General features: G+C 41.9%; 1 protein-coding gene across 1 annotated transcript in view; it reads right to left on the bottom strand.

Moving 5' to 3' along the window:
* LOC119281860 (probably inactive leucine-rich repeat receptor-like protein kinase At5g48380) overlaps positions 1-18,215 on the bottom strand; it is a 19,433-nt gene extending 1,218 nt beyond the window's left edge. The window contains exon 1 of the mRNA XM_037562274.1: positions 17,839-18,215. Coding sequence (XP_037418171.1) covers positions 17,839-18,215 — 377 coding nt within the window. The remainder of the gene's footprint in view (positions 1-17,838) is intronic.

Here is an 18,215-nt window from a genome sequence, read left to right on the forward strand (position 1 = left end):
ATTTTCATAAAGAAATTTTTTGTTAGAAACTTTAATAGCAAAAAGAATTATCATAAAGAATTTTTTGTTAGAAACTAAAATAACAAAATATGTTTTTGAATATAATGATAAAACACAGTAATATTAAATAGCAGGAAAAAGAATCACTCAATAATCTATTTTTATAGTAAAGCTATTCCAAAACTAGTGATTAACACAAATTTCCAAAAAATCAAATTTAAACTATTCAAATTAGAAAACAAATGGCACTAACAAAAAGTTTATAATTTTTATTACCTAAAAGCAAAAAGAATCACTGAAAAACTAGTAAGTATTTTGCTGTAAGTAGAAACAAAACAAAATAAACAAAGCAAAAAATAAAACAAAAATAAAATAAAATAAGTGCCACCTAAAGGGCCACCACGGCCTGAATACGACTAGAAACCCAACAATGGGCCAGTATTCAGGCCCGCAGTAGGCCCATAGGCACATACAGTGTGTTTAGGCTCGTAAGCCTGCATTTGAGAGGAGCTCGAGAGGGCAGCGGGACTAGGGCTTATAAACCACTCTCTAGCTCCCTCAACTAGCGAGGTGGGACTAAACTTTCGTGCCATGACGCGGCAGCACAAGGCCTTTAGTCCCAGTTGGTGGCACCAACCGGGACTAAAGGGGGGCATTGGTCCCGGTTGGTGCCACGAACCGGGACCAATGCTCTGGCTATATATACATCACTTGTGAAAAATTTCGTTCAGTTCTTCGATCCCGCCCCAACGACGTCGCCAGGCTGCCCCTCTGCCTCGCTGTCGCCGTCGTCGCCCTGCCTCTGACGCTGTCCCGCGCCGCCCGGACGCCGCCACTGTTGGGGAACGCAGTAATTTCAAAAAAAAATCCTACGCACACGCAAGATCATGGTGATGGCATAGCAACGAGAGGGGAGAGTGTTGTCCACGTACCGTCGTAGACCGTAAGCGGAAGCGTTAGCACAACACGGTTGATGTAGTCGTACGTCTTCACGATCTGACTGATCCAAGCACCGAATGTACGGCACCTCCGAGTTCAGCACACGTTCAGCTCGACGACGATCCCCGGGCTCCGATCCAGCAAAGCTTCAGGGATGAGTTCCGTTAGCACGACGGCGTGGTGACGATGATGATGTTCTACCGGCGCAGGGTTTCGCCTAAACTCCGCGACGATATGACCGAGGTGGAATATGGTGGAGGGGGGCACCGCACACGGCTTGTGTGTTCTAGGGTGCCCCCCTGCCCCTGTATATAAAGGAGCAAGGGGGGAGGCCGGCCGGCCCTTGTGGGCGCGCCAAGGAGGAAGAGTCCTCCTCCTAGTAGGAGTAGGACGAGTAGGACTCCCCTTTTCCTACTCCTACTAGGAGGGGGAAGGAAAGAGGGGGGCGCACGGCCCACCCTGGCCGCCCCTCTCTCTTTCCACCAAGGCCCATGTGGCCCATTATCTCTCCCCGAGGGGTTCCGGTAACCCTCCGGCACTCCGGTTTTCTCCGAAAACGTCCGGAACACTTCCGGTGTCCGAATATAGTCGTCCAATATATCAATCTTTATGTCTCGACCATTTCGAGACTCCTCGTCATGTCCGTGATCACATCCGGGACTCTGAACAAACTTCGGTACATCAAAGCTTATAAACTCATAATAAAACTGTCATCGTAACGTTAAGCGTGCGGACCCTACGGGTTTGAGAACTATGTAGACATGACCTAGAACTATTCTCGGTCAATAACCAATAGCGGAACCTGGATGCCCATATTGGTTCCTACATATTCTACGAAGATCTTTATCGGTCAAACCGCATAACAACATACGTTGTTCCCTTTGTCATCGATATGTTACTTGCCCGAGATTTGATCGTCGGTATCCAATACCTAGTTCAATCTCGTTACCGACAAGTCTCTTTACTCGTTACGAATGCATCATCCTGTAACCAACTCATTGGTCACATTGCTTGCAAGGCTTATAGTGATGTGCATTACCGAGAGGGCCTAGAGATACCTCTCCGACAATCAGAGTGACAAAACCTAATCTCGAAATATGCCAACTCAACATGTACCTTCGGAGACACCTGTAGTACTCCTTTATAATCACCCAGTTACGTTGTGACGTTTGGTAGTAACCAAAGTGTTCCTCCGGTAAACGGGAGTTGCATAATCTCATAGTTACAGGAACATGTATAAGTCATGAAGAAAGCAATAGCAATATACTAAATGATCAAGTGCTAGGCTAACGGAATGGGTCATGTCAATCACATCATTCTCCTAATGATGTGATCCACGTGTGCAACTGTTTTGCACCCGCTGTATTTGAACGTAGAGCCTATCACACCCGATCATCACATGGTGTCTCAGCACGAAGAACTTTCGCAACGGTGCATACTCAGGGAGAACACTTCTTGATAATTAGTGAGAGATCATCTTAAAATGCTACCGTCAAACTAAGAAAAATAAGATGTATAAAAGATAAACATCATATGCAATCAAAATATGTGACATGATATGGCCATGATCATCTTGCGCCTTTGATCTCCATCTCCAAAGTACTGTCATGATCTCTATCGTCACCGGCACGACACCATGATCTTCATCATCTTGATCTATATCAATGTGTCGTCACATGGTCGTCTCGCCAACTATTGCTCTTGCAACTATTGCTATCGTATAGCGATAAAGTAAAGCAATTATTTGGCACTTGCATCTTATGCAACAAAGAGACAACCATAGGACTTCTGCTAGTTGCCGATAACTTCAACAAAACATGATCATCTCATACAACAACTTATATCTCATCACGTCTTGACCATATCACATCACAACATGCCCTGCAAAAACAAGTTAGACGTCCTCTACTTTGTTGTTGCAAGTTTTACGTGGTTGCTAAGGGCTGAGCAAGAACCGTTCTTACCTACGCATCAAAACCACAACGATAGTTCGTCAAGTTGGTGCTGTTTTAACCTTCGCAAGGACCGGGCGTAGCCACACTCGGTTCAACTAAAGTTGGAGAAACTGACACTCGCTAGTCACCTGTGTGCAAAGCACGGCGGTAAAACCAGTCTCGCGTAAGCGTACGCGTAATGTTGGTCCGGGCCGCTTCATCCAACAATACCGCCGAACCAAAGTATGACATGCTGGTAAGCAGTATGACTTGTATCGCCCAAAACTCACTTGTGTTCTACTCGTGCATATAACATCAACGCATAAAACCTAGGCTCGGATGCCACTGTTGGGGAACGCAGTAATTTCAAAAAAAATCCTACGCACACGCAAGATCATGGTGATGGCATAGCAACGAGAGGGGAGAGTGTTGTCCACGTACCCTCGTAGACCGTAAGCCGAAGCGTTAGCACAATGCGGTTGATGTAGTCGTACATCTTCACGATCTGACCGATCCAAGCACCGAACGTACGGCACCTCCAAGTTTGCACCGATGTAACTTTTACGACGAACTCTTTTATCACCTCCATAATCGAGAGACATCTCCTTAGTCCTCACTAAGGATATTCTTGACCGCTGTCCAGTGATCTACTATTAGATCAAAATTGTATTCCTTTGCCAAACACAGAGCAAGGTATACAATAGGTCTGGTTCATAGCTAGCATACTTTATAGAACCTATGACTGAGGCATAGGGAATGACTTTTCATTCTCTTTCTATTTTCTGCCATAGTCGGGTTTTGAGTCTTACTCAATTTCATACCTTTGCAACACAGGCAAGAACTCTTTCTTTGACTGTTCCATTTTGAACTACTTCAAAATCTTGTCAAGGTATGTACTTATTGAAAAATCTTATCAAGCGTCTTGATCTATCTCTATAGATCTTGATGCTCAATGTGTAAGCAGCTTCATCGAGGTCTTTCTTTGAAAAACTCCATTCAAACACTTCTTTATGCTTTCCAGAAAATTCTACATCATTTCCGATCAACAATATGTCATTCACATATCCTTATCAGAAAGGTTGTAGTGCTCCCACTCACTTTCTTGTAAATACAGGCCTTTCCAAAAGTCTGTATAAAACCATATGCTTTAATCAACTCATCAAAGCGTATATTCCAACTCCGAGATGTTTGCACTAGTCCATTGATGGATCGCTGGAGCTTGCACATTTTGTTAGCACCTATAGGATTAACAAAACCTTCTGGCTGCGCCATATACAACTCTTCTTCCAGAAATCCATTCAAGAATGCAGTTTTGACATCCATTTGCCAAATTTCATAATCATAAAATGCAGAAATTGCTAACATGATTCGGACAGACTTAAGCATCGCTACGGGTGAGAAAGTCTCATCGTAGTCAACCCCTTGAACTTGTCGAAAACCTTTTGCAACAAGTCGAGCTTAGTAGATAGTAACACTACTATCAGTGTCTGTTTTCCTCTTGAAGATCCATTTATTTAACATGGCTTGCTGATCAGAGCAAGTCAATCAAAGTCCATACTTTGTTCTCATACATGGATCATATCTCAGATTTTATGGCCTCAAGCCATTTCGTGGAATCTGGGCTCATCATCGCTTCCTCATAGTTCGTAGGTTTCATCATGGTCTAGTAACATGACTTCCAGAACATGATTACCGTACCACTCTGGTGCGGATCTTACTCTGGAAGACCTACGAGGTTTGGCAGCAACTTGATCTGAAGTTTCATGATCATCATCATTAACTTCCTCACTAATTGGTGTAGTAATCACTGGAACTGATTTCTATGATGAACTACTTTCCAATAAGGGAGAAGGTACAATTACCTCATCAAGTTCTACTTTCCTCCCACTCACTTCTTTCGAGAGAAACTCCTTCTCTAGAAAGGAACCATTTTTAGCAACGAATGCTTTGCCTTTGGATTTGTGATAGAAGGAGTACCCAACAGTTTCCTTTGGGTATTCTATGAAGACGCACTTCTCTGATTTGGGTTCGAGCTTATCAGGTTGAAACTTTTTCATATAAGCATCGCAACTCCAAACTTTAAGAAACGACAGCTTAGGTTTACTGCTAAACCATAGTTCATACGGTGTCGTCTCAACGGATTTAGATGGTGCCCTTTAAACGTGAATGCAGCTGTCTCTAATGCACAACCCCAAAACGATAGTGGTAAAACCGATAAGAGACATCATAGATCGCACCATATCCAATAAAGTGCAGTTATGACGTTCGGACACACCATAACGTTGTGGTGTTCCAGGTGGCGTGAGCTGTGAAACTATTCCACATTGTTTTAATTGAAGACCAAACTCGTAACTCAAATATTCGTCTCCGCGATCAGATCGTAGAAACTTTATTTTCTTGTTACGATGATTTTTCCACTTCACTCTGAAATTCTTTGAACCTTTCAATTATTTCAGACTTATGTTTCATCAAGTAGGTATACTCATATCTGCTCAATTCATCTTGTGAAGGTCAGAAAATAACGATACCCGCCACGAGCATCAACACTCATTGGACCGCATACATCGGTATGTATTGTTTCCAATAAGTCAGTAGCTCGTTCTATTGTTCCAGAGAACGGAGTTTTAGTCATCTTGCCCAAAAGGCATGGTTCGCAAGCATCAAATGATTCATAACCAAGTGATTCCGAAAATCCATCTTTATGGAGTTTCTTCATGCGCTTTACACCGATATGACCCAAACGGCAGTGCCACAAATAAGTTGCACTATCATTATCAACTTTGCATCTTTTGGCATCAATATTATGAATATGTGTATTACTACGATCGAGATCCAACAAACTATTTTCATTGGGTGTATGACCATCAAAGGTTTTATTCATTTAAACAGAACAACAATTATTCTCTGATTTTAAATGAATAACCGTATTGCAATAAACATGATCAAATCATATTCATGCTCAACGCAGACGCTAAATAACATTTATTTAGGTTTAACACTAATCTCGAAAATATAGGGAGTGTGTGATGATGATCATATCAATCTTGGAACTATTTCCAACACTCATCGTCACTTCCCCTCAACTAGTCTCTGTTTATTATGTAACTCCTGTTTCGAGTTACTAATCTTTAGCAACCGAACAAGTATTAAATACTCAGGGGTTACTATAAACACTAGTAAGGCACACATCAAACACCTATATATCAAATATACCCTTGTTCACTTTGCCATCCTTCTTATCCACCAAATATTTAGGGCATTTCCGCTTCCAGTGACCATTTCCTTTGAAGTGTAAGCATTCAGTTTCAGGCTTTGGTCCAGCTATGAGCTTCTTCGTGGGAGTGACAACTTGCTTGTCATTCTACTTGAAGTTCCCTTTCTATCCCTTTGCCCTTTTCTTGAAACTAGTGGTCTTGTCAATCATCAATACTTGATGCTCTTTCTTGATTTCTACCTTCATCGATTTCAACATCACGAAGAGCTCGGGAATCGTTTTCGTCATCCCTTGCATACTATAGTTCATCACAAAGTTCTACTAACTTAGTGATGGTGACTAGAGAACTCTGTCAATCACTATCTTATCTGGAAGATTAACTCACACTTGATTCAAGAGATTGTAGTACCCAGACAATTTGAGCACATGCTCACTAGTTGAGCGATTCTCCTCCATCTTTTAGCAATAGAACTTGTTGGAGACTTCATATATCTCAACTCAGGTATTTGCTTGAAATATTAACTTCAATTCCTGGAACATCTCATATGGTCCATGACGTTCAAAACATCTTTGAAGTCCCGATTCTAAGCCGTTAAGCATGGTGCACTAAACTATCAAGTAGTCATCATATTGAGCTAGCCAAATGTTCATAACGTCTGCATCTGCTCCTGCAATAGGTCTGTCACCTAGCGGTGCATTAAGGACATAATTCTTCTGTGCAACAATGAGGATAAACCTCATATCACGGATCCAATCCGCATCATTGCTACTAACATCTTTCAACACAGTTTTCTCTAGGAACATATCAAAATAAACATATGAAAGCAACAACGCGAGCTATTGATCTATAACATAATTTGCAAAATACTACCAGGACTAAGTTTATGATAAATTTAAGTTCAATTAATCATATTACTTAAGAACTCCCACTTAGACAGACATCTCTCTAGTCATCTAAGTGATTACGTGATCCAAATCAACTAAACCATGTCCGATCATCACGTGAGATGGAGTAGTTTCAATGGTGAACATCACTATGTTGATCATATCTACTATATGATTCACGTTCGACCTTTCGGTCTCCGTGTTCCGATGCCATATCTGTATATGCTAGGCTCGTCAAGTTTAACCTGAGTATTCCGCGTGTGCAACTGTTTTGCACCCGTTGTATTTGAACGTAGAGCCTATCACACCCGATCATCACGTGGTGTCTCAGCACGAAGAACTTTCGCAACGGTGCATACTCAGGGAGAACACTTCTTGATAATTAGTGAGAGATCATCTTAAAATGCTACCGTCAAACTAAGAAAAATAAGATGTATAAAAGATAAACATCATATGCAATCAAAATATGTGACATGATATGGCCATGATCATCTTGCGCCTTTGATCTCCATCTCCAAAGTACTGTCATGATCTCTATCGTCACCGGCACGACACCATGATCTTCATCATCTTGATCTATATCAATGTGTCGTCACATGGTCGTCTCGCCAACTATTGCTCTTGCAACTATTGCTATCGTATAGCGATAAAGTAAAGCAATTATTTGGCACTTGCATCTTATGCAACAAAGAGACAACCATAGGACTTCTGCTAGTTGCCGATAACTTCAACAAAACATGATCATCTCATACAACAACTTATATATCATCACGTCTTGACCATATCACATCACAACATGCCCTGCAAAAACAAGTTAGACGTCCTCTACTTTGTTGTTGCAAGTTTTACGTGGTTGCTACGGGCTGAGCAAGAACCATTCTTACCTACGCATCAAAACCACAATGATAGTTCGTCAAGTTGGTGCTGTTTTAACCTTCGCAAGGACCGGGCGTAGCCACACTCGGTTCAACTAAAGTTGGAGAAACTGACACTCGCTAGTCACCTGTGTGCAAAGCACGGCGGTAAAACCAGTCTCGCGTAAGCGTACGCGTAATGTTGGTCCGGGCCGCTTCATCCAACAATACCGCCGAACCAAAGTATGACATGCTGGTAAGCAGTATGACTTGTATCGCCCAAAACTCACTTGTGTTCTACTCGTGCATATAACATCAACACATAAAACCTAGGCTCGGATGCCACTGTTGGGGAACGCAGTAATTTCAAAAAAAATCCTACGCACACGCAAGATCATGGTGATGGCATAGCAACGAGAGGGGAGAGTGTTGTCCACGTACCCTCGTAGACCGTAAGCCGAAGCGTTAGCACAACGCGGTTGATGTAGTCGTACGTCTTCACGATCTGACCGATCCAAGCACCGAACGTACGGCACCTCCGAGTTCAGCACACGTTCAGCTCGATGACGATCCCCGGGTTCCGATCCAGCAAAGCTTCGGGGATGAGTTCCGTCAGCACGATGGCGTGGTGACGATGATGATGTTCTACCGGTGCAGGGCTTCGCCTAAACTCCGCGACGATATGATCGAGGTGGAATATGGTGGAGGGGGGCACCGCACACGGCTAAGGAATGATCCATAGATCAACTTGTGTGTTCTAGGGTGCCCCCTGTCCCTGTATATAAAGGAGCAAGGGAGGAGGCCGGCCGGCCCTTGTGGGCGCGCCAAGGAGGAAGAGTCCTCCTCCTAGTAGGAGTAGGACTCCCCTTTTCCTACTCCTACTAGGAGGGGAAAGGAAGGGGGAGAGGGGGAAGGAAAGAGGGGGGGGGGCGCCGCCCCCCTCCTAGTCCAATTCGGACCAGAGGGAGAGGGGGCGCGCGGCCCACCCTGGCCGCCCCTCTCTCTTTCCACCAAGGCCCACGTGGCCCATTATCTCTCCTCAGGGGGTTCCGGTAACCCTCTGGCACTCCGGTTTTCTCCGAAAACGTCCGGAACACTTCTGGTGTCCGAATATAGTCGTCCAATATATCAATCTTTATGTCTCGACCATTTCGAGACTCCTCGTCATGTCCGTGATCACATCCGGGACTCCGAACAAACTTTGGTACATCAAAACTTATAAACTCATAATAAAACTGTCATCGTAACGTTAAGCGTGCGGACCCTACGGGTTCGAGAACTATGTAGACATGACCTAGAACTATTCTCGATCAATAACCAATAGCGGAACCTGGATGCCCATATTGGTTCCTACATATTCTATGAAGATCTTTATCGATCAAACCACATAACAAAAACGTTGTTCCCTTTGTCATCGGTATGTTACTTGCCCGAGATTTGATCGTCGGTATCCAATACCTAGTTCAATCTCGTTACCGGCAAGTATCTTTACTCTTTACGTAATGCATCATCCCGTAACCAACTCATTGGTCACATTGCTTGCAAGGCTTATAGTGATGTGCATTACCGAGAGGGCCTAGAGATACCTCTCCGACAATCAGAGTGACGAAACCTAATCTCGAAATATGCCAACTCAACATGTACCTTCGGAGACACCTGTAGTACTCCTTTATAATCACCCAGTTACGTTGTGAAGTTTGGTAGTAACCAAAGTGTTCCTCCGGTAAACGGGAGTTGCATAATCTCATAGTTACAGGAACATGTATAAGTCATGAAGAAAGCAATAGCAATATACTAAACGATCAAGTGCTAGGCTAACGGAATGGGTCATGTCAATCACATCATTCTCCTAATGATGTGATCCCGTTAATCAAATAACAACACATGTCTATGGTTAGGAAACTTAACCATCTTTGATTCACGAGCTAGTCAAGTAGAGGCATACTAGTGACACTATGTTTGTCTATGTATTCACACATGTATTATGTTTCCGGTTAATACAATTCTAGCATGAATAATAAACATTTATCATGAAATAAGGAAATAAATAATAACTTTATTATTGCCTCTAGGTCATATTTCCTTCAGTCTCCCATCTGCACTAGAGTCAATAGTGTAGTTCACATCACCATGTGATTTAACACCAATATTCACATCTGTATGTGATTAATACCCATAGTTCACATCGTCATGTGATCAACGCCCAAAGGGTTTACTAGAGTCAATAATCTAGTTCACATGGCTATGTGATTAACACCCAAAGAGTACTAAGGTATGATCATGTTTTGCTCATGAGAGAAGTTTAGTCAACGGGTCTGTCACATTCAGAGCCGTATGTATTTTGCAAATATTCTATGTCCACAATGATCTGCACGGAGCTACTCTAGCTAATTGCTCCCACTTTCAATATGTATCCAGATTGAGACTTAGAGTCATCTGGATTGGTGTAAAAGTTTGCACCGATGTAACTTTTACGACGAACTCTTTTATCACCTCCATAATCGAGAGACATCTCCTTAGTCCTCACTAAGGATATTCTTGACCGCTGTCCAGTGATCTACTATTAGATCAAAATTGTATTCCTTTGCCAAACACAGAGCAAGGTATACAATAGGTCTGATTCACAGCTAGCATACTTTATAGAACCTATGACTGAGGCATAGGGAATGACTTTTCATTCTCTTTCTATTTTCTGCCATAGTCGGGTTTTGAGTCTTACTCAATTTCATACCTTTGTAACACAGGCAAGAACTCTTTCTTTGACTGTTCCATTTTGAACTACTTCAAAATCTTGTCAAGGTATGTACTTATTGAAAAATCTTATCAAGCGTCTTGATCTATCTCTATAGATCTTGATGCTCAATGTGTAAGCAGCTTCATCGAGGTCTTTCTTTGAAAAACTCCCTTCAAACACTTCTTTATGCTTTCCAGAAAATTCTACATCATTTCCGATCAACAATATGTCATTCACATATCCTTATCAGAAAGGTTGTAGTGCTCCCACTCACTTTCTTGTAAATACAGGCCTTTCCAAAAGTCTGTATAAAACCATATGCTTTAATCAACTGATCAAAGCGTATATTCCAACTCCGAGATGTTTGAACTAGTCCATTGATGGATCGCTGGAGCTTGCACATTTTGTTAGCACCTATAGGATTAACAAAACCTTCTGGCTACGCCATATACAACTCTTCTTCCAGAAATCCATTCAAGAATGCAGTTTTGACATCCATTTGCCAAATTTCATAATCATAAAATGCAGAAATTGCTAACATGATTCGGACAGACTTAAGCATCGCTACGGGTGAGAAAGTCTCATCGTAGTCAACCCCTTGAACTTGTCGAAAACATTTTGCAACAAGTCGAGCTTAGTAGATAGTAACACTACTATCAGTGTCCGTTTTCCTCTTGAAGATCCATTTATTTAACATGGCTTGCTGATCAGAGCAAGTCAATCAAAGTCCATACTTTGTTCTCATACATGGATCATATCTCAGATTTTATGGCCTCAAGCCATTTCGTGGAATCTGGGCTCATCATCGCTTCCTCATAGTTCGTAGGTTTCATCATGGTCTAGTAACATGACTTCCAGAACATGATTACCGTACCACTCTGGTGCGGATCTTACTCTGGAAGACCTACGAGGTTTGGCAGCAACTTGATCTGAAGTTTCATGATCATCATCATTAACTTCCTCACTAATTGGTGTAGTAATCACTGGAACTGATTTCTGTGATGAACTACTTTCCAATAAGGGAGAAGGTACAATTACCTCATCAAGTTCTACTTTCCTCCCACTCACTTCTTTCGAGAGAAACTCCTTCTCTAGAAAGGATCCATTTTTAGCAACGAATGCTTTGCCTTTGGATTTGTGATAGAAGGAGTACCCAACAGTTTCCTTTGGGTATTCTATGAAGACGCACTTCTCCGATTTGGGTTCGAGCTTATCAGGTTGAAACTTTTTCATATAAGCATCGCAACTCCAAACTTTAAGAAACGACAGCTTAGGTTTACTGCTAAACCATAGTTCATACGGTGTCGTCTCAACGGATTTAGATGGTGCCCTTTTAAACGTGAATGCAGCTGTCTCTAATGCACAACCCCAAAACGATAGTGGTAAAACCGATAAGAGACATCATAGATCGCACCATATCCAATAAAGTGCAGTTATGACGTTCGGACACACCATAACGTTGTGGTGTTCCAGGTGGCGTGAGCTGTGAAACTATTCCACATTGTTTTAATTGAAGACCAAACTCGTAACTCAAATATTCGTCTCCGCGATCAGATCGTAGAAACTTTATTTTCTTGTTACGATGATTTTTCCACTTCACTCTGAAATTCTTTGAACCTTTCAATTATTTCAGACTTATGTTTCATCAAGTAGATATACTCATATCTGCTCAATTCATCTTGTGAAGGTCAGAAAATAACGATACCCGCCACGAGCATCAACACTCATTGGACCGCATACATCGGTATGTATTGTTTCCAATAAGTCAGTAGCTCGTTCCATTGTTCCAGAGAACGGAGTTTTAGTCATCTTGCCCAAAAGGCATGGTTCGCAAGCATCAAATGATTCATAACCAAGTGATTCCGAAAATCCATCTTTATGGAGTTTCTTCATGCGCTTTACACCGATATGACCCAAACGGCAGTGCCACAAATAAGTTGCACTATCATTATCAACTTTGCATCTTTTGGCATCAATATTATGAATATGTGTATTACTACGATCGAGATCCAACAAACTATTTTCATTGGGTGTATGACCATCAAAGGTTTTATTCATTTAAACAGAACAACAATTATTCTCTGATTTTAAATGAATAACCGTATTGCAATAAACATGATCAAATCATATTCATGCTCAACGCAGACGCTAAATAACATTTATTTAGGTTTAACACTAATCTCGAAAATATAGGGAGTGTGTGATGATGATCATATCAATCTTGGAACTATTTCCAACACTCATCGTCACTTCCCCTCAACTAGTCTCTGTTTATTATGTAACTCCTGTTTTGAGTTACTAATCTTTAGCAACCGAACAAGTATTAAATACTCAGGGGTTACTATAAACACTAGTAAGGCACACATCAAACACCTGTATATCAAATATACCCTTGTTCACTTTGCCATCCTTCTTATCCACCAAATATTTAGGGCATTTCCGCTTCCAGTGACCATTTCCTTTGCAGTGTAAGCACTCAGTTTCAGGCTTTGGTCCAGCTATGAGCTTCTTCGCGGGACTGACAACTTGATTGTCATTCTACTTGAAGTTCCCTTTCTATCCCTTTGCCCTTTTCTTGAAACTAGTGGTCTTGTCAATCATCAACACTTGATGCTCTTTCTAGATTTCTACCTTCGTCGATTTCAACATCACGAAGAGCTCGGGAATCGTTTTCGTCATCCCTTGCATACTATAGTTCATCACAAAGTTCTACTAACTTAGTGATGGTGACTAGAGAACTCTGTCAATCACTATCTTATCTGGAAGATTAACTCCCACTTGATTCAAGCGATTGTAGTACCCAGACAATCTGAGCACATGCTCACTAGTTGAGCGATTCTCTTCCATCTTTTAGCAATAGAACTTGTTGGAGACTTCATATCTCTCAACTCGGGTATTTGCTTGAAATATTAACTTCAATTCCTGGAACATCTCATATGGTCCATGACGTTCAAAACGTCTTTGAAGTCCCGATTCTAAGCCGTTAAGCATGGTGCACTAATCTATCAAGTAGTCATCATATTGAGCTAGCCAAACGTTCATAACGTCTGTATCTGCTCCTGCAATAGGTCTGTCACCTAGCGGTGCATTAAGGACATAATTCTTCTGTGCCGCAATGAGGATAAACCTCAGATCTCGGATCCAATCCGCATCATTGCTACTAACATCTTTCAACACAGTTTTCTCTAGGAACATATCAAAATAAACATATGAAAGCAACAACGCGAGCTATTGATCTATAACATAATTTGCAAAATACTACCAGGACTAAGTTCATGATAAATTTAAGTTCAATTAATCATATTACTTAAGAACTCCCACTTAGACAGACATCTCTCTAGTCATCTAAGTGATTACGTGATCCAAATCAACTAAACCATGTCCGATCATCACGTGAGATGGAGTAGTTTAAATGGTGAACATCACTATGTTGATCATATCTACTATATGATTCACGTTCGACCTTTCGGTCTCCGTGTTCCGAGGCCATATCTGTATATGCTAGGCTCGTCAAGTTTAACCTGAGTATTCCGCGTGTGCAACTGTTTTGCACCCGTTCTATTTGAACGTAGAGCCTATCACACCCGATCATCACGTGGTGTCTCAGCACGAAGAACTTTCACAATGGTGCATACTCAGGGAGAACACTTCTTGATAATTAGTGAGAGATCATCTTAAAATGCTACCGTCAAACTAAGCAAAATAAGATGTATAAAAGATAAACATCATATGCAATCAAAATATGTGACATGATATGGCCATGATCATCTTGCGCCTTTGATCTCCATCTCCAAAGTACTGTCATGATCTCTATCGTCACCGGCACGACACCATGATCTTCATCATCTTGATCTATATCAATGTGTTATTTTACTATAGAAGTAGTTTATTTTTACGATAGAAGTAGTTTATTTTTAGTAAGTACTACTTTATTTTATTTATAGTAAGTGCTTAGTAGTTGAACTAGTTGATTTAATAAAACTACTTTATTTTACTATAGAAGTAGTTTATTTTTAGTAGTACTATTTTATTTTATTTATAGTAAGTGCTTAGTAGTTGAACTAGTTGATTTAATAGAACTACTTTATTTGACTATAGAAGCAGTTTATTCTTAGCAAGGAAATTAATAGAACTAGTTTTTTTAGTTCAAGCAATTATTCCCGCATGGACGTCGACGATGCCTATACCGCATCCTCGTCATCAACTCAGCGGAGGAGGCCTGCTTGATCAGAGGGGCCATTTCCGGGACTGGGCTCCGCCGGGTTGGTATTGGGAGGTGCTACCTTCCAGGGGGCGTAGGTTGGTGAGGAGCCAGTCCATCATTGACCCGATCCTTGTTTGGTGGCGGTCGCGTGGGCCAGTGACGGTGCCGAGGCTTCCGGACACCGCGGAGGTGGTACGTCACCGTGTCAGTGAGGAGGACGAGCACGTCTGTCGCTACATGGTTGTGTTGGAGGGCAGGTTCGATAATACCTGGCAGGTTCTTCAGGGATCTCATTGGAGCTATGATCATTTGATGGTTCCTTCTCTTTGGGTGTCCACCGCCCGCGCTGATACCCGTCGGGCGCTACGATTCTAGCTATATTAGTGATGCTATATGTATGATAGTATTCGAGGTGTATTAGTGATAATATTCGACGATGTACGAACGCAAGAGATGATGTAGTTTTTCTTATAATTGAATGCATGCTAATTTGAATACTCCTTTATTTTATGATTTGGTTTTGCTTATTGAATGCTCAAATTGGAAAACTACCCCTACTTTGAATGCTAAAATTGGAGAGCACTATGCAAGGCGTATGCATTTGATTAGTTTATAACTTATAGGGTTTTTGTTTTTGTAGAAATCTAGGAGCCCCCTCCATCATCCCCGCCGTCGTCCCCGTCACCGACCCCCCTCCGACCTCGAGGTGAGTCTAGCCAAATCTCCTTCAAGCGCTCGATATGTCTTTTTTTTAGAATGATAATTAAACGATATTTTGGGTTGACTTTAAGTCTGTCGAGTCTCCACGATATATTAGAGGACAAAGAATCCCGACTGTTGTTGTGGGGGTAGCTTCTCCTTTGTTCCCGTGTGCTAGACAATTTGGTGTAATGCACTCGGGAACGAAAGGAGGAGCTACCATCACCGACGGTCGCAAATGTCAGAGAGGAATCAATGAGGGTGAGTCTCCACCATATATATATATATGAGAGAGGATGAAGAATCCCGATTGTTGTCATGGGGGTAGCTTCTCCCTCATTTCCGTGTGCTAGACAATTTGGTGTAATGCACTCAGGAATGAAAGGAGGAGCTACCATCACCGACGGTCGAATATGTACACCGCGTGAGCTGAGAGTTTTCAAGAAAAGACTCGACAAACCGATAGTCTTAATATTTGAAAGTCTCCTAGGGGAGTGCGATGAAAGTCTCCTGGGGGAGTGCGACTGGTGCCACGATGACCGAGGTATGTGCGATAGGTTCCTTTAGCTGGACGAAGATCGGCGCTTCAGCATTAAGCTCGAGGAGACATTCGATGTTGAAACGGTACGCAACGACGACAAGTGTTTTTTTGTAATTAAGCACGACTTCAACTATTTCAACGTGTACTTTTCATATTTTACAATTTGACTAGCTTATCCCATGCTATGCAAGACGCTATGTCTTGGAGAGGATGGGTTTTGAAGACCATGAAAGTATGGAAACAAAGAAAATTCACCTAAGGACCCATCATGATATGGATTTTGAAGTAAATCTGTACAATTCTGAGAGTGTAACCCATTTTGGTTGCAAGAATTGGGAAGCACTTTGCGAGATATATGGTTTTTATGAGGGTATGCTTGTCACCATGGATCTTGGTGAGCCTGACACCGCCGAAGACAATTTGGACATTTGGGTCCTTGTTGATACGCTTCCAATTCTTCCCCTATGTGAGCTTCTCAAACATAGTTATTAAGTAATTTATATTGTTTATTTTAAAATAGTGACAGCTTATTTTCATTCCCCAAAGAATGTGCGGAAGATGGTAGACAAAACCCACTACACCGATGGCTCTGAATATTTATCAGAAGAAAAATCACCTGATCGCATTTTGTACTAATCTTGAGAATTACAATATCTACAATCAAACTCCTCGACATTATGGTCAATATGTGCCACTAGTGCACGTGTTGAACTACGGTAACTACCATGGAGATACCCTGGTAAGATTTTTTACTATTACGACATCCGTGCATCTTTTGCATACTTCTAAAACTAGTACATCATTGCTAACTACGAAGTTATTACTATGTTTTTCAACAGATAATCCCGAATGATTCTGTGCCTCATCTGATGTATCAACATGGTCGCCTTGATGTTTTGAACATACAGCCAGGTCATCCTACGAATCTCAACTGTCCATACCGGATTTCTAAAAGAAGTGGAGACATGACAATCAAGAAATGGAAAAAATGTATGGACAGTTGTAAGGAGGTTCTTGGAAGCAAAGGGAAGCGAAGTTCAAGAATTGGAGACAGAATGATCTCCATTCTCCATAATGGAGAGTCAGGGTCTATATTGTTTTATGCTATTTTACCTTAAAGAGGGTATTTAGGTCCTACTTAATACTGATGATCATGAGCTAAGAACAATTAAGTAGGGTTGGTTCGATGACTATGAGGATGATGATCGTATGACTTGTTATTAATAACGAGTAGAAGTTGTATGATGATGATTAGTAGGACTTGTTATTATGATGATGCATGATGCATGCGAGCATGAAGAGTTATTATATATCAGTGGGTGAAATGAATATGGATTGGATTGAAGTGAAGGCAACATGCATGTGGTGCATGTCGAAAGTAGTACAATCCAAACTTGGTCAAGTTAGGATTAGTATTACTTTCGACATGCACCACATGTTGCCTTCACTTCAATCTAAGCCACGTTTAGGCATAGCAATAGCGTTGGTAAACCAAGCACGGAGATAAGAGAGAACACTTCTCTCTATTAGCTAGCTAACAACCTAAATTAACCCCCAAAACCCCTAAACCACCCCCTTTCAAAAAAAACCTCAGCTCCTGCCAGCTGCTGACGCGTGGATGCCTTTTGGTCCCGTTGGTGCCACCAACCGGGACCAAAGGCCCTCATGCCTGGGCTCGCCGCAGCGGCCACGTGGAGGCCCATCTGTCCCGGTTCATGTAAGAACCGGGAGTAAAGGCCTAGGGCTTTAGTAACGACCCTTTAGTCCCGGACCCACAACCGGGACAGATGGGCCTTATGAACCGGGACAAATGGCCCTTTTTCTACTAGTGTCCAAAGATGTCAGATACGGCACCTGCCGTGAAAAGTCGGGTGGGATTGGTCCTGAAAAATTGTTATTCAACAGGTCCAGGCCTATCATGCTTGCACAATCATGAAGACCTTGATGAAATGCACCTTGAAGTCCTAGGTTGCCGAGACGCAGAGAGAGAACCATGTTCTCATATGTGAACCAGCATTCCACACCAGTAAAGCGGCATATGAAACCGTCGGTTTCATTTTCAAAGTTCCAAGATGATTTGAGTACACTTTTGGGATCAATCACTGACTGTTGCATAGACTTCAGGCACCGAATATCTTGTTTAGTACAAAAGCACAATGTTAAGCTGTTTAGGAGGAGAAACAATAGGAGGAACTTGGTACCATCAGCCAT

Source organism: Triticum dicoccoides, chromosome 3B, assembly GCF_002162155.2.
Source record: "Triticum dicoccoides isolate Atlit2015 ecotype Zavitan chromosome 3B, WEW_v2.0, whole genome shotgun sequence".
NCBI classification, from domain to species: Eukaryota; Viridiplantae; Streptophyta; class Magnoliopsida; order Poales; family Poaceae; genus Triticum; species Triticum dicoccoides.